Source organism: Berghia stephanieae, chromosome 8 (assembly GCF_034508935.2).
Source record: "Berghia stephanieae isolate SIO BIC M18660-M18661 chromosome 8, UCSD_Bste_1.3, whole genome shotgun sequence".
Lineage (NCBI taxonomy): Eukaryota > Metazoa > Mollusca > Gastropoda > Nudibranchia > Aeolidiidae > Berghia > Berghia stephanieae.
The window spans coordinates 8,997,275-9,019,708 of NC_088367.1; the positions used below are offsets into that span (position 1 = coordinate 8,997,275).

The following is a 22,434-nucleotide window of genomic DNA, read 5'->3' on the forward strand; positions in this document are numbered from 1 at the left end:
ACTATAAATAGCTTTACAAATCAATGATTTGACATCACCATGATCCACAGATCAAAAGTCCTTCAAAGTCCTGAAAATAGGATCTAAGGAACTAAATTTTCCTTGTCAACGAGATTTATTGAGTCAAAGAGGCGGATGCAGATCGTATAAATAAGAATTTGTCGTCATACTAGCTAGCTCGGTAACAATGTTATCAGATCTGCAATATGTCAATGTAGATACTCCCTCACTCACTCAATCCTCTCTGGCCTTAGGCGATGCTAGGGAGGGATCTCCATCTGGTCCTGTCAGATGCTATTCTTGGGGCCATCTCGAGGGACAGACCTCTCTGTCTGCTTTAGGTCCCTCTCTACGGTACGTCTTCAAGACTCCTTGGGCGGCCTCGCGTCCTCTTTCCTTGGGGTGTCCATGGCAGAGCCTTCCTAGTCAGGGTTCCATCAGGTCTGTAGATACCGTCGGTTCGACCCAACGCTAAAGATCGTCCATTGCAATTGCAACAATTTTAAACGACGTGCCCATACGTGTATTTGTACGTCTCATAACCCAGTGAAATAGGCTTGATTTAACATCGTTGTAATGGACGATATTTAGTGTTGGTTTGAGAGTGTTCCCATGGCAACAATGAGACCAGAACAATTTGGGTTTCCAGACCTGCGAGAGACAATTACACTAAATGTCGGTGTTGATTCAACCAAAGTATTGAGTTCGCTTATCAGAGATGATAACATTGATGCTATGCGATTACTTTAAACAAACGCATAACAATGCCAACCGGATATAGCGTACCAATACACAAAACTATGTGTAACCTTAAAAGATACAATAATTTAGTGCCAACTGCATACTCATAAAAATGGCTGGCTAAAAACAATAACAAAAAAGCTGAGTGACGTCAATTTCTATATATATGCATCCAGATCAGAGCTAAAAAAAACAACCCGATTTTCGTTTGTTGTTTTTGTTTTTGTTTTAGCTGGGATTTTTAAACACTTGAGCATTTATATAAGAGGGCGAAGTGGCCGAGTGGTTAAGACATTGCACTGTGACCCGGGAGGTCCGGGGTTCGAGTCCCGCTTCGGGCACTTTCGGGTTTTTTTTTTTTTCTTTGGGCAAGTTTATTGACCCCCAATTTGCTCAATTAATTGGACAACATGGGTGATTCCTTTTGACATCAGACATCTTGTTTGATGAATTATTTATACTCCTTCGTGGAATGCCTTGGCGACGGGATCTTGTGATGTCGTGGCGGAAGGGCATAACAACACTTGGCAGACAGATGAGACTTGACGATTGGGGGCAATTTCACAATTTAATTGACACATGTGTAAAAAACATTTTAAAAAAATAATTGAGCATTCATTTATATAGCGCAAGATCCATTGAACGTGGTCAAATCGCTTTCCAACGGGTCCCTAACCAGCAGCAACACTTAACATGCAGGACGAAAACATGACGCCTGTTAGGCAATATTGCAATTATCATTTCTGACAAAGATAACGCCGGGTACTCATTTTATACCTGAGTACGGTGAGAGAATGTGATGAAAGAGCCTTTTCCAAAACCCCAAGAAGGCGAGCGTCACCTCTAGACCATAGGATAGCCGCACGCCGGTCTTGACCAGGTACCCATTAAAAAAATTTTTATACCTCATACTAACGAAAGAGTGATAACGGAGAGGCTTCGGATTGGACAATACAGAAAATGGATATTTCGGGTACAATCCCTTCGAATGTGGAAAACAAATTTAAAAAGCTACTCAAGTTTATGTTTTAAAGAAATGTGATGCACGTCTATATAATAATAATAATAATAATAATAATAATAATAATAATAATAATAATAATAATAATAATAATAATAATAATAATAATAATAATAATAATAATAATAATAATAATAATTAGTTACTTACATTATAGCGCTCAACTTCCTCACAAGTGCTCAACCGGGCTTTACAATATTAATTTTCATTGGACGTTCGAGACAATTCTTTGCCTTAACCAAGGAACAGCCGGGACAACAGACGTAAGCGGCTCTCCCATCGTTAATTGATCGGTCAGATCTACCAGTTCGCTTTGGTCAATATTTTTTAATGATCCATCAGGACACAACTCTCACGGGAATCGATCCAAACAACATTTGACAAGTTTCTTGGTGATTCATTAACAACTTTTTCAAAGATTACTGAAGTTGTTACGTGATTGCATTATGTCGTCTCCAACTAAAAGTTGCGATTTAGACCCCGTAAATACTGCCATTCTAAAAAAGTACATTGATGTAATTTTAACACCATTTACATGTATTGTTAATAATTCGTTGCAGTCAGGTGCTGTACCAGACATTTACAAAGTTGCTCATGTCAAACCCCTTTTGAAAAAAAAAAACTGATCTCGATAAAGAGAACTTAAAAAACTATCGCCCTGTCTCTAACCTCCCTTTTCTCTCTAAAATCTTGGAAAAGCTTGTTTTGAAACAATCACTGTCTCATCTTAAAAATGATTGTCTTGAAGAAAAGTTTCAGTCGGCTTATAGGCAACATCATTCGACGGAAATCGCGTTTGTTAGTGTTGTTAATGATCTCCTCTCTGTTATAGACAATGGTTTATGTTCTTTGCTGAATTTGCTTGACCTATCGTCCGCTTTCGACACTATCGATCACAATCTTCTCCTCAAACGTCTTATGGCGAGTATGGTGCAGCGCTTGATTGGTTTAGATCATATTTATTCAATCGTAAACGGATCATTACGGTGGGTGGATATAGATCTGAGGAAATCATTTTTGATTTTGGGGTTCCTCAGGGTTCTGTACTTGGACCCGATCTTTTTTGTTCTGTAAGTTGGCCCTCTGTCTAAATTCATCAGAAGTTTCGGTCTATCTTACCACCAATACGCTGATGATACGCAATTGTACTGCGTTTCCAATACGAGAAATTTACAAGAAGTATCAGACATTAGTGAGAATTGTATCCAAAGTGTCAAGAAATAGATGAATGAGAATAGACTAAAACTCAATGATGATAAGACGGAGGTGCTGTATGTGGGGAACAGGAATTGGAAAAGTGAAACAGATTTGAAGCTGGGGGGATGCCTCCATTCCAATTGTTGACAAAGTGAAAAACCTTGGCACATTCTTAGACTCTGGACTGTCGATGGAGCATCAGGTTAATAATTTGGTTAGATCTCTCTTTTTACAACTAAAAAAGATTGCTTCCATTAGACGGTTCATATCTGAGGATGTGACCAAACACCTGGTTGTGTCCCTCGTACTATCGAAATTGGATTATTGTAATGCTCTGTTGTTTGGCGTTATATAATCTGAGACGTCTTCAGATTGTCCAAAACAGCGCTGCCAGACTATTCATGAAGCGTAGGTGTGATCAGTGGCGTGGGGCCATTGGATTGAATGGTGCCAGGCACCACACCAATCTTTTAAAAATCATTAACAGCATAATTTAAGGGGAGGGGCGACACCTGAAATATCGATTTTTGGGTCAAAATATAAAATTTCAGTTTTTTATTTATTATCAAAGAACAATCATTTTTTCACATATTTTCAGCACTTAGATGGTGATTTGGATAATATAAAGTTTGTAAATCGTCTTTCATAACCATGGAAGTCGACATGAAAATACCAAACTTTTCAATTTTTTGTAAGAATTCAACTGAAAATAATAGGACTGAAAAGCATTATAATACATATCGATGTTGTAAATTTTGATATCGATAGTTTAGTCTACTCTTTGCCCGTCTATTTGACACGGTTTCAGTCTCATAAATATCAGAATATGGGCAGGGGAGGAGTTTAGAAACTGTTAGTCGCGAACAAAGATTGTGTGTCAAACAGCTGATAAGAGGTCAAGTTGTCAGGTAAATACAACGTGATCACGAATGGTGCGATCTGATTGGCTGACCTTGTTCTAGACCTCTGACTCCGCGCCAGGGATTGGATGTTGAGTCAGGGTGAAAGTTCGCCTCTCTTACTATTATATTTTACTACGATTTGTTTACCTTTCGATTGATCAGTTGTTTTATCAAATTTTGACACGTATTCACGTTAATTATCTCTAAATATTTCCAATTTTTACTGGATTATTATAAATATACCTAAAGTGACAAAAAAATCCAAACGTTGGCAACAGTTATTTGCTACAAAAGCCAAGAAAGCAAGAAAGTTATGATGGCTCGTGGTTGACCCGTGACTACAAATCTTTGATTGGAATTTGGTGTGTGATAGTAGTATTATGATAAAGCGATTCCAAGCAATGCCACTGCGGAAAGAAATGAAATGGGCTATTCTTGCTGGTCTTTACCACGGTTATTACACCAATGACTTCCCTCAACATAGGTATTGTCCTCCTGAACCGGACTCCAGATGCTTTTATAAAAAATATATTGCTGCCCATGTGTATCCTGTTGACACAAGCAGCGTGTAAATACACCTTTGAATTTTGATTTAATTCATGAGCACTTGAAGCCTGTAAATGCTTTGTTGAAGTGTTGTGAGATGAAGACAACACAAAATCCAAACGAAAGGTTTCATAATTCTGTTTGGTCAAGATGCCATAAAACATACTTCCATTCCCTAAAAAAAGTTGAGTTTGGTGCAGAGTATAATTTTGGTCCAATAGAAATAACATCCCTGAAAGTGTCTTTGGGCATCGGTGGACTGGGAGAACACTCCCAGATGTTGAGTCAGCAAGCAGAGTCAAAAAGACTTGACCAGAGCATAAGGGTTGCTCAACACAAAGAGAAAAAAAAGACGCAAAATGAAAGCTCAGACCCGTGAAAAAGCCCAGAGGGAGGCAGAAAAAGAACACGGGGGACCCTCATACGGTGCTGGTATGTTTTGAGCTGGTTGTACCGTTTTGTCTTATTATTTTCATTCATTGTTATCTTTGATCTCGTTTTTCTCAAAATTACATTTTTTAACACTATTTTTTATCTTATTTTGTCATTTATCAATCAATTTGTTTAAAACTTTGCATGTCTAGAGCTATAGTGATTATCTAAAATCATACAGAAGGAATTTTAAATATCTTTATTATTTTTTGAAAAATTGACATTTTTATGTCAAAAAACATGATTTTTATCATACCGAAAAAATATAATTTTTAAAAATTTGTAAATAAAAATCTATTTAAAATATTTAAAAAATGCTCTGTATTTTTTTAAATAATATACAAATATACAACCATGCCAAATTTCAAGAAAATTCCATGGAAACTTATTGAGAAAGTAACTTTTTAAAATAGCACCCAGAGAAGAGTAAAATCCAAGATGGCGGCCGTCACCATGGCAACCGGACACGCCCACCGAAATAAATCACATGGTTCGAATCCATTGGTCATAGGCAATGTCCCAATATAAAAAGATATTGGATATAATCATTATTCTTGAAAATAGTTTCAGGTGTCGCCCCTCCCCTTAATTAAAAATAAAACTTGAGAAATTTTAACTCCACTGTCTTTCGCCAACTCGCCAACAACATACCTACTGCCTTTTTAGTCTCCGCTCTATTCAAGATTCCGATTCACGCACTGCGCCGACTCGTGTGTTGGTGACATCACTGCGCGAATTAGTGACTAAATCAAACACCGTGGTGCAAAGCAATCCAAAGCTCCAGTTAATGCTCTATCCATCAACTGATTGAGCGAGAAACTGGGTCGAATTATACTATCTTCAAATAGAGGAAAACCCCTCGACTTGCGCCAGGATCTGAGAGCTCCATCGTTTGACGGGGGGATGCGCCAATGTTACATCATTTACGTCATAATTAGGGTAACTTCGGCCATCCAAAATATTACATTAACTGTCAAAAACACTGATCATTGTCAAGTTTATTTGTAAACAGCAAAGAGAAACAACATAAAACTTAAAAATATGACACATTAACCCCCCCCCCCCCCACCTCAATTTCACGATTATTGAATAAAGTAATTATATGCAACGAAGCATTGTGGACGAATTTACCAACATATTTCTTGCTTGTAGTGCCGAGTTGATGGTTACGTGTGTATGAGTATTTTATATGTATGTGTGTGTGTGTGTGTGTGTATGTGTGTGTGTGTATTTGTCAGCTCCGGGTGATATATCAAAACGAATCATTTTCCGATAAAAATTGTCCACCTGTAATAAAATTGCTGTCTACCATTGTTGATACTGGCCTGCAGACGAGCTTCACGGAAAACACAAAACTTCTAAAAATCATCATCACAACGCCTATAGCTTCTGCTGAACCCGAACGCTGTTGTAGCACCCTTAAAAGATTGAAACATTTCTTTCGAAATTCAATGAAACAAGAGCGGTTAAATTCGTTGATGATTCTATCAATTCACAAAGCTGAAATAGATGCCATTCCAGATTTCAATAAACAAATCATAAAAAGATTTGCAGAGATGAAACATCGCCGTGCAGATTTTCTTTACAAGTACTAAAAGTAAGTAATTTCTGTCATAGGTTTTTTTTTCTCTTTTGATTTACATTTATCACATATTGATTGCATTATCTACCAAATCCAATCCTTTAATTGGTGGACAAAGAATAATTACAAAAACATTTTCATACGGGACTGGTATCTCAGTATTGTGGCTTGCAGGGACGGCTGGTAATAATGGGCAGGGTGGGCAAATACCAGCCTGTTTTTTCAAGTTATATGCTGTATTACCAGGTCCGAAATAATCAAATCTAAATTAGATAATTTCAAAAGTTACTACTTAAAATTGATACTTTGTACTGAAATCAATTTGTGTGTATTTTTGATAGATTGCGAATCACCATGCATCCCGTAATACATAAACCAGGATACGCTCCTGTTCTTTTTATCACCCCCCCCCCCCCCAACCACTCCACTCCACTCCGCCCACATCGTCATCTCATCGTCACGTCGCCTGACGGTGATTTTGCTGTCTGGCCTCTCTAGTACTAGGTCGGGCTAATTCAAATGAGCCCACCTTATTAACCAGTGTAGACTAAATAGAGATTTTGGCAAACGAACTTTTTCTTATTTATTGCCTTACTTGTGCTGGGAAGGTTCCAGTATTGAATTAAATTTATTAATTTACTAATATTATATCAATTTAGTATTAGTTTGTGTTGTTTTAATATATTTGTTTATCCATTTAAATTATTTTCTTTTTTTCCCCTCGTTTTCTTTAGTGTTTCTCAAAACTCATTTATTTAAATTGTTTTCTTATTTGTTTGTTGTTGTTGTTGTTGTTTTTTGTTGTTGTTTTTTGTTTTGTTTTTTAACAAATTAATTTGTTAATTCTTTTTTTTTTTATTATTCTTAAAGTAATTACCGCTGTATTTTTATTGCCAGACTAAATAATTTTGCAAAACAATGTATTTTCTATTGTATTCCCTCTAATAAAACAAAACACTTTTATTCAAAAGTCACGACTAAATAAATATATAAAATACAACCACCATTTTGGTTTTCTCAACAATTGAATTAGTATACGAGAAATACTCTTCTGAGTAAGGAGATAGTTGAATTCTAAGTTATAGAGGAAATACGGAAGGGTGGGCAGATTCCGTACTTGCCCGTCCTGAAGCTAATACATACATAAGATGGTTCGCGATGAAGAGGCGGGAAGCAAGGGATTGGTTGGGTAAGGAGCAAAGATAACACGGTAATTATTGTGACGATAGTCAAACGAATACATGAGGAGAGATTGGTAACATTATTTTGTCTTAATTATATTGTATGAAGTATTGGCGAAAGCCTAATATTAAATAAACGTTGTTTTTGTTTGTCTTATTTTGACTATGGAACTGATACTGATACTTGTCATAGCAGACCTGCCTACTTTAGATAGGAAAATAAAAATCGTAGTTTTCAGGGCTAATAAAATCGTAGATATTTTAACTACCCTTTAAAAAAATCACCGGAATTTTCGTCTGTTTTGATAGATATCAAATTTTAAAAAACGAGAAAAAATAATTGGAAACGTAATAATGATGGTGATGGTGGTATAGTGGTAGCGGTGGTGGTAGTAGTAATGATGATGGTAATATTATTATTATTATTATTATTATTATTATTATTATTATTATTATTATTATTATTATTATTATTATTATTATTATTATTATTATTATTATTATTATTATTATTAATATTATTATTATTATTATTATTATTATTATTATTATTATTATTATTATTATATTATTATTATTATTATTATTATTATTATTATTATTATTATTATTATTATTGTTATTATTATTATTATTATTATTATTATTATTATTATTATTATTATTATTATCATTGTTATTATTATTGTACGTATTGGTGGTATTACTATTGTTGTATTTTTTTTTGGTGGTTATTAATGGTATCAGTTTATTGTTTGGTCCCATTTGCCATTATTTTCCACTTTCATGTATGTGGTCATCAAATTGTATGATTAATTGGCGAAAGCCTAAGATTGAATAAATTTTGTAATATCGTATGGTAACCATCATTGTCGACGACATCGTCGTTGTCATCATAATCATCATCATCATCATCATCATCATCATCATCATCATCATCATCATCATCATCATCATTAACAACAACAACAACAATATTAACAACAAGTACAACAATAGAAATAAAAACAATATCAACATCACCATACAATTTCCGTCATCGTCTCCACAACTATCATTCTAACCAACAGCACCACCAAAACCACTACCATAATTACCCCTCACCGCCTCGTCTTCCTCCTCCTCCTCCACCACCACCACCACCGCTACCACTATTCCAACCACTACCACCACCGGCACAATCATTCTGACCACCAAGACAGCAGTAAAAATTATGCAATTTGAGCTCTGAATAAAACTCGAGTCATATCGCTGTTGTTGCTTCTCCATGAAAACTTTAAGGTTACTACGTACTACTGAAAACCAGAAATATGTAAAAGCAATATTAATATCGCCGTTGAGGGATTAAAGCATCTCTTTAATTTTTCGAGTGAAGGAAATGGACTTGTATTGTCAAGGTGTTGTCGCATTATGTCTCGTCGCTTTATTTTTTAGTTGTATTCTCTTTCGTGATTCATTTTTGATTACGTTTGGAAGAATTAAAATCTACTGGTATTGTCATTTCATTGTGAATGTGATTATTGGTGGTTGAAATATTTTTTGTTTAAAGGCGAAAAAAAAAATCAAAAAAAAATTTTATTAAAAAAAAAACAAAAAAATAAAAAATAAAAAATATATATCATATATATATATATATATATATATATATATATATATATATATATATATATATATGACCGAATCCTCTTTGCCCAACCACTGTAAATAGGCTAGAACCGCCACTGGTGGCTTGTTTTCATGAATTATTTGTTTTTGTGAGTTTTGTCCACTCGTAGAAGCCATCGACCCTCCCCCCCCCCCCCCCCCCCCACTTTCCAAAAAAGAGAGTTTTTAACATGTGCTCTCTCCTCTTGATCGTGTTCACTGTTTTAGAAGTTTGTATCTTCCTCTAATCATGGCACCACCATATGTAGTCAATACGCCACGCCGCTGGGTGTGATTCTGCCAGACCTCTGCTTCGTGACCTGCATTGGCTTCCTGTTGAGAAAAGGATTAAATTCAAAGCTTGTGTTTTAGTGAATCGTTGTCTCGAAAGCACTGTCCCTTCCGACCTTTCTGAACTAATTGAAAGATTTTGAAAACCCCGCCCCTTACATTCGGCCAGTGATTCCATCAAACTAGTTGTTCCTCGAATACGCAAAAATGTTAGAATGAGATCCTTTTCTCATTTCGGACCCTCTGTTTGGAACGCCTTACCACAGAGCATTCGTGAAAAAGAATCGTTGGCTTTTTTAAACGTTCGCGCCGACATAATACCGATGGGAAAAAGTGATTTAAAGTTTTAAAAATAATAGACGTGTGAGGTTTTAATTTTTGTCATAATTAGTAAACCGCCGTACTCGGGAAAAAACTTGTATTTAAACATTTGGCCAGAAAACTCGTCCTTCAAACATCGATCGATTTAAAGGACCTCATCTTGGCAAAAACTATCAAACCTGGGACTTCGCGATGTTAATAATAATAATAATAATTATAATAATAATAATAATAATAATAATAATAATAATAATAATAATAATAATAATAATAATAATAATAATAGGTATTCCTTGTAGTAGTAGTAAAAATCATAATAAAATTAGCGTGCAGATATTGGAGAAAGCGGTAATATAAGTAAGCAGCGGTAGTGCCAGAAAGCTCTTTAGTTTGCGTTGGGCATTGCGGTCAAGTGCAGTCTTTGGAAGGCTGTTTTCAAACTTCAAAAGTAAAAAAGTAGATGGCGTTCGTACCGACGGGGAATTTCCCACACAACATAAAAACAACAACCAATTTCAAAAATTACACTTTTTTATTTGTCTGAATGCATTGATCTTTTCATATTCTGCTATTCTTAAAAGGACAATAAACTTTAAAACAATCGAGTAATATATAAAATTTCATAAATATTTGATTTTGTTTGGTCAAATATTGCCAATTTTCTTCCCATATGAGCAATGTGAACATGCATATTATGAGTCATGTTCACTTCGTAACATTTAAATCAGATCTGAGAAACGAAACGAAATATTTGTAAAAAAAAATTATACTGGAGTTTAGTGTATGATGATTTGAGGAGTTATAATAATAATAACAGCAAAGTAAAATAATTTAATCACCCTAAATGGTAGGTGTATGCATGATTGTCTCACTGTATTGGAATTATTTGTTTGCTCCCCTTGATTGAATTTGTATCAACGGTTTTCTAAAAGGTTTTTTGCGTTTTGATCCACTCCCTCACTCCCTGGCCCCTACTGACTACTGAATCCCTCACCAAAGTAATCCGGAATTATTTCCAAGTTTGAATTCGAGGAAGTATCTTAAAAACCAATCGCCTGACTTCGAAAGCTAAATTTTCAGATTTATTAGAATGGGGGGGTGGGGGGGGGGTAGTTTAAGTTTAGGAGTGAAAATCTCATTGGCTTTTATGTCACTGACTGACATTGGACATTGGACTTGGACATACTGATGAACTGAGTCAGTTACAGTACAGTTACTGACATGGTCATGTCAAATTGTTGACAAATTCAATTCAAAACTGATGATTGAAAAGGGAAAGTCTGCCGTTATTGATCGACCGTCTGTGAATAATCACAGCCGTTATCAACCCACAGATCCATAAGTAAAATGGTCTAGAAAAATGTCAATAGTAATTTGTAAGCAAAATCAGTAAGAAAAAAATCTAGACGTCTAGGTAGCCACGAGTAGTAGAAGTAGTAACAATTCAATTGATCGTACTTGTAATAAGTAATAACCTATTACGTCACTCATATCGAGAATATCTCACTCTCACTCTCACATAAACTAATAAATGAATTACAACCGTATTCATAAAATTTATGGATTCTTTTCTAATGTTTATATTTATATATGTCATTAAATCCCAGAACAAGGGAAATAATCCATATTTTAGACTAATTTTTTATTTTTAACTTTTGCTGGGAGGGAAACAGTCAAACGCATAGAGTTAGAGTTTTGAGATATGATTTTTTTTCCATTGAAATCATCTCTCTCTTATATGTACTGTTATTTTTTATTTTTAACATTTGATTTGTAAATCTTTGAGTGGAATTGGAATCCTCCTCATGGAATCTTCTGCTGGTGTCTCGATGAGACTTTTAGAAGATCTCAAACTAAGTACACTGATAGTGTGCTCTTAAAATCTATATAATACTATAACCTGGATACCTCTGTGTATAGAGCTTTTAGACTTGGTGTGGTCTCCTTCGCTCCTCCTCATCTATTAATGATTGGACCAATTCTTATTCTTACTTGTTTCCTAGGATGTTACTTATCTCCAACTCTGCTTTGAATTTATTCAAATTTTTTGCTGATACTGTGGTTTCTTGCAGTTTATTCCAGTTATTAACAATTCTAGCTGAAAAAAATTCCTTCTTTCATTTGTCTTAAAATGTTCTTTTTCCATTTTCTTGCTGTTTCCTCGTGTCTGAATGTTCTTGTTTGGTTTAAGAAATCCTACCTCTACCCTGTCTATTCCCCTTACTATTTTATATGTTTGGATCATATCTCCTCTTCTTCTCCTGTAATCTATGGTTGGGAGATTTAATTCTTAATTTAATATCTGTTCCCTGTTTGAAACATTCCCCTTTCTTTTACTTTTTCCTCAAGTCCTTTTAATTGTACATCTAGAATGTTTTTCTTTATAATTTTCTTCCTTTTTACTGGCACTGATAAGACCTAAATGTGTTGCAAGCGCTGTAAAACCCTTTTAAAAACAAACAAACAAAACCGCTCAATTATAATTATATGTGAATTTGCGATTTTTATAAGTATGGTATGTTATGATTTCAGAAACACGGGAAAGACTGAAAACTGCAAGTCCAATAGCACAGAGACGTAATGGGTGATGATACTGAATGGCAGAAATTGCCAGCTGAGGAAAAATGTCAACATAAGGTATGTGTAGTGTGTTCATTTTGCACTTGTGACCCACTGTGTCAATCTCATATTATAACAAAAGAAACTAGATAAAGAACATTTAGTTTAACGTCAAAATGATGATAATAATAATGTAATTTGAGTTTATAGTTATAGGAACATCTTTGGAAATTATGATTATTACAATTACAAGCCTACCATTTGCACAGATAAGTCATTTCATACAGAATTTTTAATTGTCAAATTTGGATAGATTTAGATATTTCCACTCCCTGCTTTAGATTTTTCAATTACAGATAATTATTCTGACTTCCTCGCTCACCCATAAGTGATTAGGTAACTAGGTCTAATAGAGCTGGCAGAAACTACTTTGCAATAGTTGGTCTAGCATCATATCCTATTGGAAACAATTGCTACTGTCTGTCTGCTATTTATCAGGACAAAATCCAGTTCCATGGGCCATATCAAGCTTTGAACAATTATACTTTTTCTTCCCTCAAAACTCAATCAGCGATTTATCAAAGAAAATAGAGATTCTTTATTTATCGCTTGGAGCAATAAGTATAATAGGGCCATTCCATGTCAAGTGGACCAAATTTTCGGAAATTGGGAACCACACCCCTTTTGATTTTCCTCAAACTTGGCTCAATTGAAGATACTTATGAGACATGAAGAAAACCAAATTTTCAGTTCGGAAAATGGATATTTGAATTGTTTACAATTTTTTGAAATTTTGTCTCAAAACGCGTCAAAATCAGATCTTCATGTCTCATAAGTATCTTCAATGGAGCCAAGTTTGAGCAAAATCAAAAGGGGTGTGGTTCCCACCCTTGGTCCACTTGACGTGGAATGGCCCAATAATAAATGTATGCTATGCTATTTTGCCATGTTTATTATTATTATTATTATTTTTTTTTTCCTGCCACCATCTAGGTGTGGAAAGCTCGCTTGGCTGGCTATGAAGAAGTGACCAAGTTGTTTAACAGTTTTGATGAGAAAAGCCCAGAATTCTCCAAGTATGCCGGGCTGATGAAGAAGTTTGTCACAGACTCCAATGCCGTGGCTCAGGAGAAGGGATTGGATGCCGTTTTGGCATTTGTGGAAAATGCTCCGACCAATGTTTGTGGCAGGTAATGTTTATATTGTGTGGTTATTGGATTTTTGACGCGTGACGTATTAGTCGCATAAATTGTGTTCACACGAATGGGCAATGGGACAAATTTGTTTGAAAGGTGCAATGAAATTTGTTTGTAAGGTGCAATGGTAAAGAAGTAACAGAAACGTCAATGCCTAATGTTTTCTGTTATTTTCTTTAGGGGGGAATGGGAATGATGTCTATAGGCAGGGCTTGCTGACGCAGCCTCCACCCCACATCCCCCTCCCCCTTTAAAAAAAAACAACTTGTCAATGGAATCCATATGTATGTCGCTATTTCACTTGTACATGCTAGCGTCATTGTCGCAATAACCAGCAATCACCACAACCACCAGTCTTCGTCTCATCATCTCATACCACAACCACTACCAGTACATTCTCATCACTATCACAACTACCTCATCATCATCATTATTCACTCAACCATCCTCACATGTTACTACTTTCACCACATCATCATTACCATTTCCAAAAACACTATCAAACGTATCATCAGCTACTACCAACATAATCACCAACTACACCACTACATCATCACTAACACTACTGGATTGGTAACACCACCATCACCATCACTAGTGCCACCACAACATATTCATCTCTACCACAATCACACTTATCATCGATATCACACCATCAACATCATTGCCATCACATGATCATTACAAGCACAATCATCTTTACCAGTCACCATCATCAATACCATCATTAATATCACCACCATTACATCATCATATTGGGGGAGAGAAAAAAGAGATTTCAATACCTTTGTTTGAATGCTGCAGGACTTGCAATGATGTGGTCAATGGAGTGGTCACAAAGTGTCTGAACGCCAGCAAGCAGAAGACCAAGGATAAGGGGATGGAGATTGTCATGCTGTACATCGAAGCAGAAAAACCTGACATCGTTCAGGAATGCTTAATGACCGGCTTAGAAAATAAACAACCAAAAATAGTCATTGGCTGTATCCAGACAATCACAACAGCTTTACGGTAATAATAACAATAATAATGATAATAAAAATAATAATACATAGCATTTATATTGCGCATTTTCATCACTGTGTGATGCTCAATGCACGTTACAAATAAATATACAAAATTTACATATATATAAAACGTATACCAGAATGATATCAATAGCAGCAGATTGTACATTGGACAAGACGTAATGGTCGACGTGAATGTTGAGTTGTTGATCTCTGTTGTTCTGGTTTATGACAGATGATGGTATCGATGTCGTGTTGTTTTCGTCGACCACCGCGATTTTTACGTTCTTTACAATAATCGAATATACATAGCTCATAGTCTTTTGTATCAATTGTTTTTTTAAGACACTGCATTTTCCTTTTCTCAATTAAGCATTTAGATTTATGCCAAATCCCACATTTTTGTCCACAAATTCTATTTTCATCTCGTCATCCATTTTACTCCGACCTTTGAAGCGGGGGATCACATGAACTAGGCCTGTGACCTGCTACAGTCTGTAAACAAAACAAAACGAAAATAATCTACTATACTTGTGAAACGGGGATGGGGGGGGGGGGGGGAATCTGCATTTAGATTTTAAAATCCTATATCGACACAAAAAGGCAAGAATTTTTTTTGGGTCCTCGGAAGTTAAAATCGTTACCAAGTATGTTTTGGTCAATTCTGCCAATCTTGAGGTCTAATAATACATGTTGAACATTTGTGTCGTGGCCCAGGAGTCACTCAGGAACGGTCAGAATATTCAATTTGAGATATTTCTGTTTTGTAATACAGCAATATTTTCAGATTTATCCTAATATTCATGAGAGATCAAGATTTGAAGTCGGGAAGGTAGAGAACTGTTGAACCTTTTTAATTTATGAGAATATTTATCCTAATTTGTTTCATTTTGTGATTTAAAGATAATAAAATAAACATACTTATAATGAATATTCTCACAAATGTTTTCAGCATTGCAAATCATTCATTCATTATTTCATTATCCCATGATCGTAGAAGGAGGGGGGGGGGGGGGGGGGGGGGGGCTGGGGAAGGGGAGATACACGGGATGCAGATGTCACCACTTTCCGTCATTCTTTTCTATTGTTGGCCTTCTCCAAGAGTTCCTTCGTCTTCATTCCTGTCCATTCCATCCAAACTTTCCTTTGTCTTCCTCTTCGTCTTCCTCCTTCAAAATAAGAGGGTTATAAAAGTTCTAAGTGATAACATTTCGACATCCAATGATCTTGGAATTTATGCCTTTGTCTTGAAAAGTCTGAGTGTGCTTTCCTGCAGGTTTTCTTAGGCCAGCACACATTTTATATTTATGTATGAATTTGTTTCTATTATTTTGATATGTTAAATGGGGAGGTAAAAATGAAAAATCTTTTTGTCATAAGATTGTTTTCTGATAGAATGATGATATAAAAATCTTTTTGTCATAAGATTGTTTTCTGATAGAATGATGATATAAAAATCTTTTTGTCATAAGATTGTTTTCTGATAGAATGATGATATTCTTCTCTCATTGTGGTTTAGATTCATGTGTTACTTTTTCTCTCTCCAGGGATTTTGGTACCAAAGTTATCCAGGTGAAGCCATTACTCAAACATTTGGCAAGACTTTTGGACGACAGAGACAAGAATGTGAGAGAAGAGACCAAATTGTTGGTCATTGAATTGTACAGGTGGATTGGTGCTGCCCTCAAACCACAGATGACCAACTTCAAACCCATTCAGGTAGGAAGATTTTATATATGACCAACTTCAAATCCATTCAGGTAGGAAGATTTTATAGATGACCAACTTCAAATCCATTCAGGTAGGAAGATTTTATAGATGACCAACTTCAAATCCATTCAGGTAGGAAGATTTTATAGATGACCAACTTCAAACCCATTCAGGTAGGAAGATTTTATCTACTAGTTTTTACCATTTTTTTTTTTTTTTAAAGAGACATTTACATGTGTGAGAAATTTCTAAAAATGGAACAGAAACATTAACCTATTTGACTTGATATCAGACTTTGAGAAAATCAGATCTTAGTGCTTCTGTTGTCCTTTTTATCTAATCCTATCAACTTTCTTTTACCTGACATTTAAATGACACATCTGTGTGTGTGTGTCTTGCAAGTGTCATTTAACCTCTTTGATGTGAGAATCTTCCACCTAAATGGTTGTTTATGTCCGCCCATCATTATCACAATTCCACCTTTTTAAAAACATTTTATGAATAAAAAGACTCACCACGACCACTACATCAACATCCCGACCATTACTACTCTTACAACCACTGCTACATCATTATCCCAGCCATCACCACTACAACAACTATCGCATCATCATTCTTATCACCACTACAACTACAACCACCACCACATCATCATCCTTACCACCACCACATCATCATCCCTACCACTACCACTACTACTACAATCCCTACCACAACTACTACAACCACCACCACTCTATCTTCCCTACCGCCACTATTACTACAACTACATGTTGTAATTACACTTTCAGCTTTTGAAATTCCTCCGAGTTGTGTCAGAAATTGCTGCAAGACACATTTTGGACTGCATCTGAGTAAATTTTAGTGAAATTCAAATTTAGAGGTTACAGTCGCATGGATGGATCATGATCTACTCCCTGATATATTTCCTCCTTTTTTGTGACCAGCCATTCTCACCTCTTAGATACTAAAATTCAAAGGAACCCTAAATTGCTTTAATTTACACAAAATATATAGATGTTTTTTTTTTGTTTTTTTTTTTTCGAGAGGCATGCTTTCTGACTTTTATACATGCTCGTTCCTGTTCTACTTCTTAGATTACAATTTTCAATTCCCACCTTTGAATTGCATTCATTTGAAGGGAGGAACTTGAAAGTTGACATTGAACACAAAAGATAAGAGTTTGAAAATGTCTTGCTGATTAATCCTCTTTAAGTATGGCAATGTAGTATTCATTGTTTTATTTATAGGAGGCAGTTGATATATACTCTTAGAAGAGTTTTTTTTTTTGGGTTTTTTCCTGTTAACATGTTGTTGGTGTTGGAGGTTTTGATAATTTGTGAAGATTTTCATAAATGTTTATAAATCGCTGAGCCCTTCCCAACACCATCCCAAGAACATTAATGTCATTGACAATGTCAATAATTTTACTTCAGTTGCCAAACATAAATTTCTGTAGGGGTATATTCCTTCAGGATTTTCTACCAAAATTTAACTTAAAAAGCAGTAGTATTTGGTTTCGACAAATACATTAAATGTTAGCAGTCATTCGCTTAAAAATTGTCACAAAGAATTCACTTTAATAAAGATTGTTTTCTTTCACATCAAGATTTGTGTCTTCAGATGCCTAAACTCTATTGTTTTCTTTCACACCAAGATGTGTATCTTCAGATACCTAAATTCTATTGTTTTCTTTCACACCAAGATGTGTATCTTCAGATACCTAAATTCTATTGTTTTCTTTCACACCAAGATGTGTATCTTCAGATACCTAAATTCTATTGTTTTCTTTCACACCAAGATGTGTATCTTCAGATACCTAAACTCTATAGTTTTCTTTCACATCAAGATGTGTATTTTCAGATACCTAAACTCTATCCTTCTCTATTTTCTCTATTTTCCTGTGTCAGCATTTACTTTTTGATAATTGATAGACTTGTGGGCTGTCTGCTAATTTCCAAATACTAGTAAGCCAGAATGTCCCAATTTTTCTCATCATTTTCAGGTCCAAGAATTTGAAGCAGAGTTTGAGAAGCTTCCCAGTGTTAAACCTCAACAGACACGTTTCATGAGGTCACAACAACAGCTCAAGGCCAAGATGGAAGAGCAGGCAGCATCAGCAGCTGATGGAGGGGATGCTGTGGATGGACAAGGTATCTGTCATTTATCTCAAACCTCCAATTATACAAATTGCATAGCTGCCAACTGTTCCGTAAAAAATGGATTTGATCTTCTTTATTACTTTAAGTCTTTTTTTTTTTTTCAAAATCCGTATTTTGTAATTTTGGCTAACTTTTCCAGTTTTCTGTGATTTGCAGTGATCATGACCTGAGCTCTGCAGCGGGCATTTAGCATCCCTTCGTCCTCGGTCAAATGGGTATTCCTTATCTTGTTTTTGAAAAGTTGGTAGCCATGAGGTGGTTGGAGGGTGGGGGTAAATTTGGCCAAGCACAATTCCCTCCAGATTTAGATTATATATTATTTTCATGGTCCTGGACTCAACACTCAGTCTTTGAGTCCTGCTCTGAGTGGTGCATAGTTGAGTCCTTGGAAAATGCTCTTTGCTTACACTCTCTCACCATAGTCAGGTGTAAAAGGGGTACCTGGCCATTAACGTTGTCTCTGTCTGACAAAAAAAAAATGTAATAATGCCTAACAGGCGTCATATCTCATTCTACGTGTTAAGTGTTGCTGTTGGCTTGGGACTCCTTGCACAGCACTCTGAACATCCTTAGTGGATATTGCTCTATTTGACTACTCAAGTTTGACAGTTTTAAAATAGAAATAGGTCGGATGTTTCAAGTGGACAATTATTGAAATTTCGCTCCGTGACATATTGGCCTTAGAAAAGGCTTTTCATTTTGCACACATTTTTTCTGGTCTTATCAAAAATGGATCTTAAGTCACGGTGCTGAAACGAAACAAAAGCCTTGGTTTCTGTGATCTAGTCTTGAGTGCTGGTTCCGCTTGGCAATTACAAAAGATAAAACTGTCATGAAGTGATTAATGGGAACTGAGCAATAATTGACGTGTATAAAACGTGCATTTTGAAATTATTTCTGATATATTCACCTTTCTTCTCTATAACTGTTTTTTTTGAATGAAGAAATTTCATCCATAAGTAATATATGCATGGTTTTTAAAAGCAGCAGCTAATATTTAGTACTTTATCATAAATACATTTAATTTTTGAAAAATGAAAAGCATGAAAATGTCACAGTATAGATTTGATTTTTGTTGTCGCTGCGATATTTGATAGTTGACATGTTTTATTTTATCATTGTGAAAACAGAATTATTGAATAAAAGGTGATTATTGAGCTACAGTCATTTCATGAAATGGGATAAATTACTTAAAGTGCAGGAATGCTTGTGGTATGACACTCGCTTTCGTATTGGAAGGTCCTGGGTTCGAGCCTCGCTCTGCGCATAGTTGAGTCGTGTCTCATTCTACATGATACGTGTTGCTGTTGGTCAGGGACCCTTTGTAAAGCGCTTTGAGCACATTTAGTGGATGTTGCCCTATATAAAAGCTGAATTTTTTTTTATTTTTAAATTTTTATATTGATGAGTTTTCATGTTTGAATTTTTCAACAGAGGCTGAGGAAGAGGCCATTGACCCCTTTGACCTGATGAGTCCAGTGGATATCCTGTCTCAGTTACCAAAGCCTTTCTTTGAACAGATTGTAAGTGATTACTACTTCCTATCGAATTGGTGTGTTCATGTTGATGTGCTAGTGTTGGTGTGTGTGCTTTTCTCACCTCAAAAGTAACAATCTATTCAACTTATAAAATTAAGAAATTAAGGAGCAGGCACCGGTGCAAGATAAAGATTTGAACAAGTGTGTATGAAAGGTGCCAGACAAAGCAAGAAAAGAAAAAAACCATCTCAAAAAATCAGTCTACCTCGACTGGGGATCGAACCTCAGACCTTCTGATTATCAGTCAGATGTGCTACCATTACACATTAGCATTCTCTCTCTCTCTCTCTCTCTCTCTCTCTCTCTCTCTCTCTCCCTCTCTCTATCTCTCCTCTCTCTCTTTCTCTCTCTTTCTTTCTCTCTCTTCTCTCTCTCTCTTTCTCTCCCCTCTTTCTCTCTCTCTTTCTCTCTCTCTCTTCTCTCTCTCTCTCTCTCTCTCTCTCTCTCTCTCTCTCTCTCTCTCTCTCTCTCTCTCTCTCTCTCTCTCTCTCTCTCTCTCTCTCTCTCTCTCTCTCTCTCTCTCTCTCTCGACGCTTTGAACTTCATGCCAGTCCTACTGAATCTTGTGGAGAAAAAAAATGGCTAGCTGCTCTCATTTTTTTTTTTTCGTCGTTGTTATGATTTGTGTCAACAAAGTCAAATTTTTTAAACGTACCAGATTTTACTTTTAATTGAAAACACACAAAGTGATGCCTTATCCTGGACTTTTTTCTTCTTCGTTATTTTTTTAAACATTTAATAATATTGATGGGAAATTAGAGGTCTTGGTCGGAAATTTCAATTGGCCTTAACCCTGATCGTGTCTCTTTCTTGGTCTTCTCAGTAGTTCTTAAAGTGAAATTCATCTCCATTTAAAACACAATTAAATACCAAGTTAAAGAAAATCTCATCCTCATTTTTCTACTTTGGTTTTCTAGGAGGCTAAAAAGTGGCAAGAGAGGAAGGAGATGTTGGAGGCCGTTCAGAAACTGTCAGAAAATCCAAGACTGGAGACCGGAGATTATGGAGCTTTGATGCGGGCTCTTCTCAAAGTAAGTTGTCACACTTTTCTACCTTTTTTTTTCAACCAAATTTACTTTTACAAAATTAATTGACCCGCCAATTTATACAGATTTAACTAGTGTGTACAGATTAGTCACATTCAGATTTTTTTTTCTCCTTTGATTCTGATTTTTGGACAAAAATGTGTAGAAGAAAATAAGTGGTTTTGTCATTACTTTTTAAAAAAATATAGATGTGGCCAAATTTAATCAAACTAAATTCATTCTACAACACAGACTTCTTTAAAAAATATATACAGATTTATGTATGTAATTTTTGGTGTTATTTTGAAGTTGTTGATGTTGTTTTTTGTTTTTTTTTAAATTGAAGAAGTCGACGGTGGTAAATATTAAAAATACTATTTAATAAATAAATGCACTCCAATTTTGCGCATTTTATGTTTTTTTTGTCTGTTTTTTTTTGTTCATTTTCTTTCTTTCTCTCTCTCTCTCTCCCTCTATTTTTTTTTTCTTCTCAATATAGTTCCTCTAAGCGTACACAATTTATCCACATAAGACAACAGCAACTCTTGTGTTTTGTAATCAGTCAACTATTCTTGCCTCTTAAACAAAACTGTATTAATTTTCAGGTGATTGCCAAAGATACCAATGTCATGCTGGTCGTGATTGCTGCCAAAGCCATCACCGGCATCGCAAATGGTCTTAGAAAGAAATTCCAACCGTACGGAGGTCAGGTGAGCTCTTGTATAGAAGGAACGAAATTGACGTCACTCAGCTCTTTGTTATTGTTTTTAGCCAGTCATTTTTTATGAATAGTTAAATTTTCAATCAGACTATTAAGATTACAGAGTTTTATGTGTTGGCACGTTATATCCAAGGGCAGATGTTGTGAGTGTTTTAGACAAATGCATAGCATCAGTATGTATGTTGCCTAAAACCTGTTGTCTTTTTTGGGTTTTTTTTTTTTTTTTGTTATTTGTTAATTTTAAAAACCCCAAAAAACTCGAGCTTTTATATAGCGCAATATCCACAAAACATGCTCAAAGAGCTTTACGAGGGGTCCCTGACCAACAGCAACATGTAACATTTAGAACAAGACATGATGCCTTTAGGCGATATCACATTTTTTTGACAGAGACAACGCTGTCAATGGTCAGGTACTCATTTTACACCTGAGTACAGTGAGAGAATGTGAGTCAAAAGCCTTTTCCAAGGACTCAACCCAGGACCTTCCGATCCAAAAGCGATTGTCGTACCACAAGACAACATCGCTGGCCCAAATCATGACTGTCCAGATTTGGCAATCTGGAGAATAATTTGGATGGAATGATCCTGGCATGACCCTGGCTTATGATTATTTTTTTTTTTTTTTTTTTGTCTAGGAAAATATAACAAAGAACAGA

At 35.5% G+C, this 22,434-nt stretch overlaps 1 protein-coding gene across 4 annotated transcripts in view; it reads left to right on the top strand.

Annotated features, from left to right (window-relative positions):
- Positions 1–10,584: 10,584 nt before the first annotated feature.
- LOC144978126 (cytoskeleton-associated protein 5-like) overlaps positions 10,585–22,434 on the top strand; it is an 80,159-nt gene continuing 68,309 nt past the window's right edge. For 2 of the 4 annotated variants that reach the window (XM_078923768.1, XM_078923770.1), the window contains exons 1-9: positions 10,585–10,705; positions 12,391–12,495; positions 13,411–13,607; positions 14,418–14,624; positions 16,168–16,339; positions 18,336–18,483; positions 19,927–20,015; positions 20,948–21,061; positions 21,661–21,765. In XM_078923768.1, coding sequence (XP_078779894.1) covers positions 12,439–12,495; positions 13,411–13,607; positions 14,418–14,624; positions 16,168–16,339; positions 18,336–18,483; positions 19,927–20,015; positions 20,948–21,061; positions 21,661–21,765 — 1,089 coding nt within the window. In that variant the 5' untranslated portion in view covers positions 10,585–10,705; positions 12,391–12,438. Of the gene's footprint in view, positions 10,706–10,995; positions 11,201–12,390; positions 12,496–13,410; positions 13,608–14,417; positions 14,625–16,167; positions 16,340–18,335; positions 18,484–19,926; positions 20,016–20,947; positions 21,062–21,660; positions 21,766–22,434 lie in introns of those variants that run through there. The other 2 variants (XM_078923771.1, XM_078923769.1) reach the window with 2 other exon arrangements.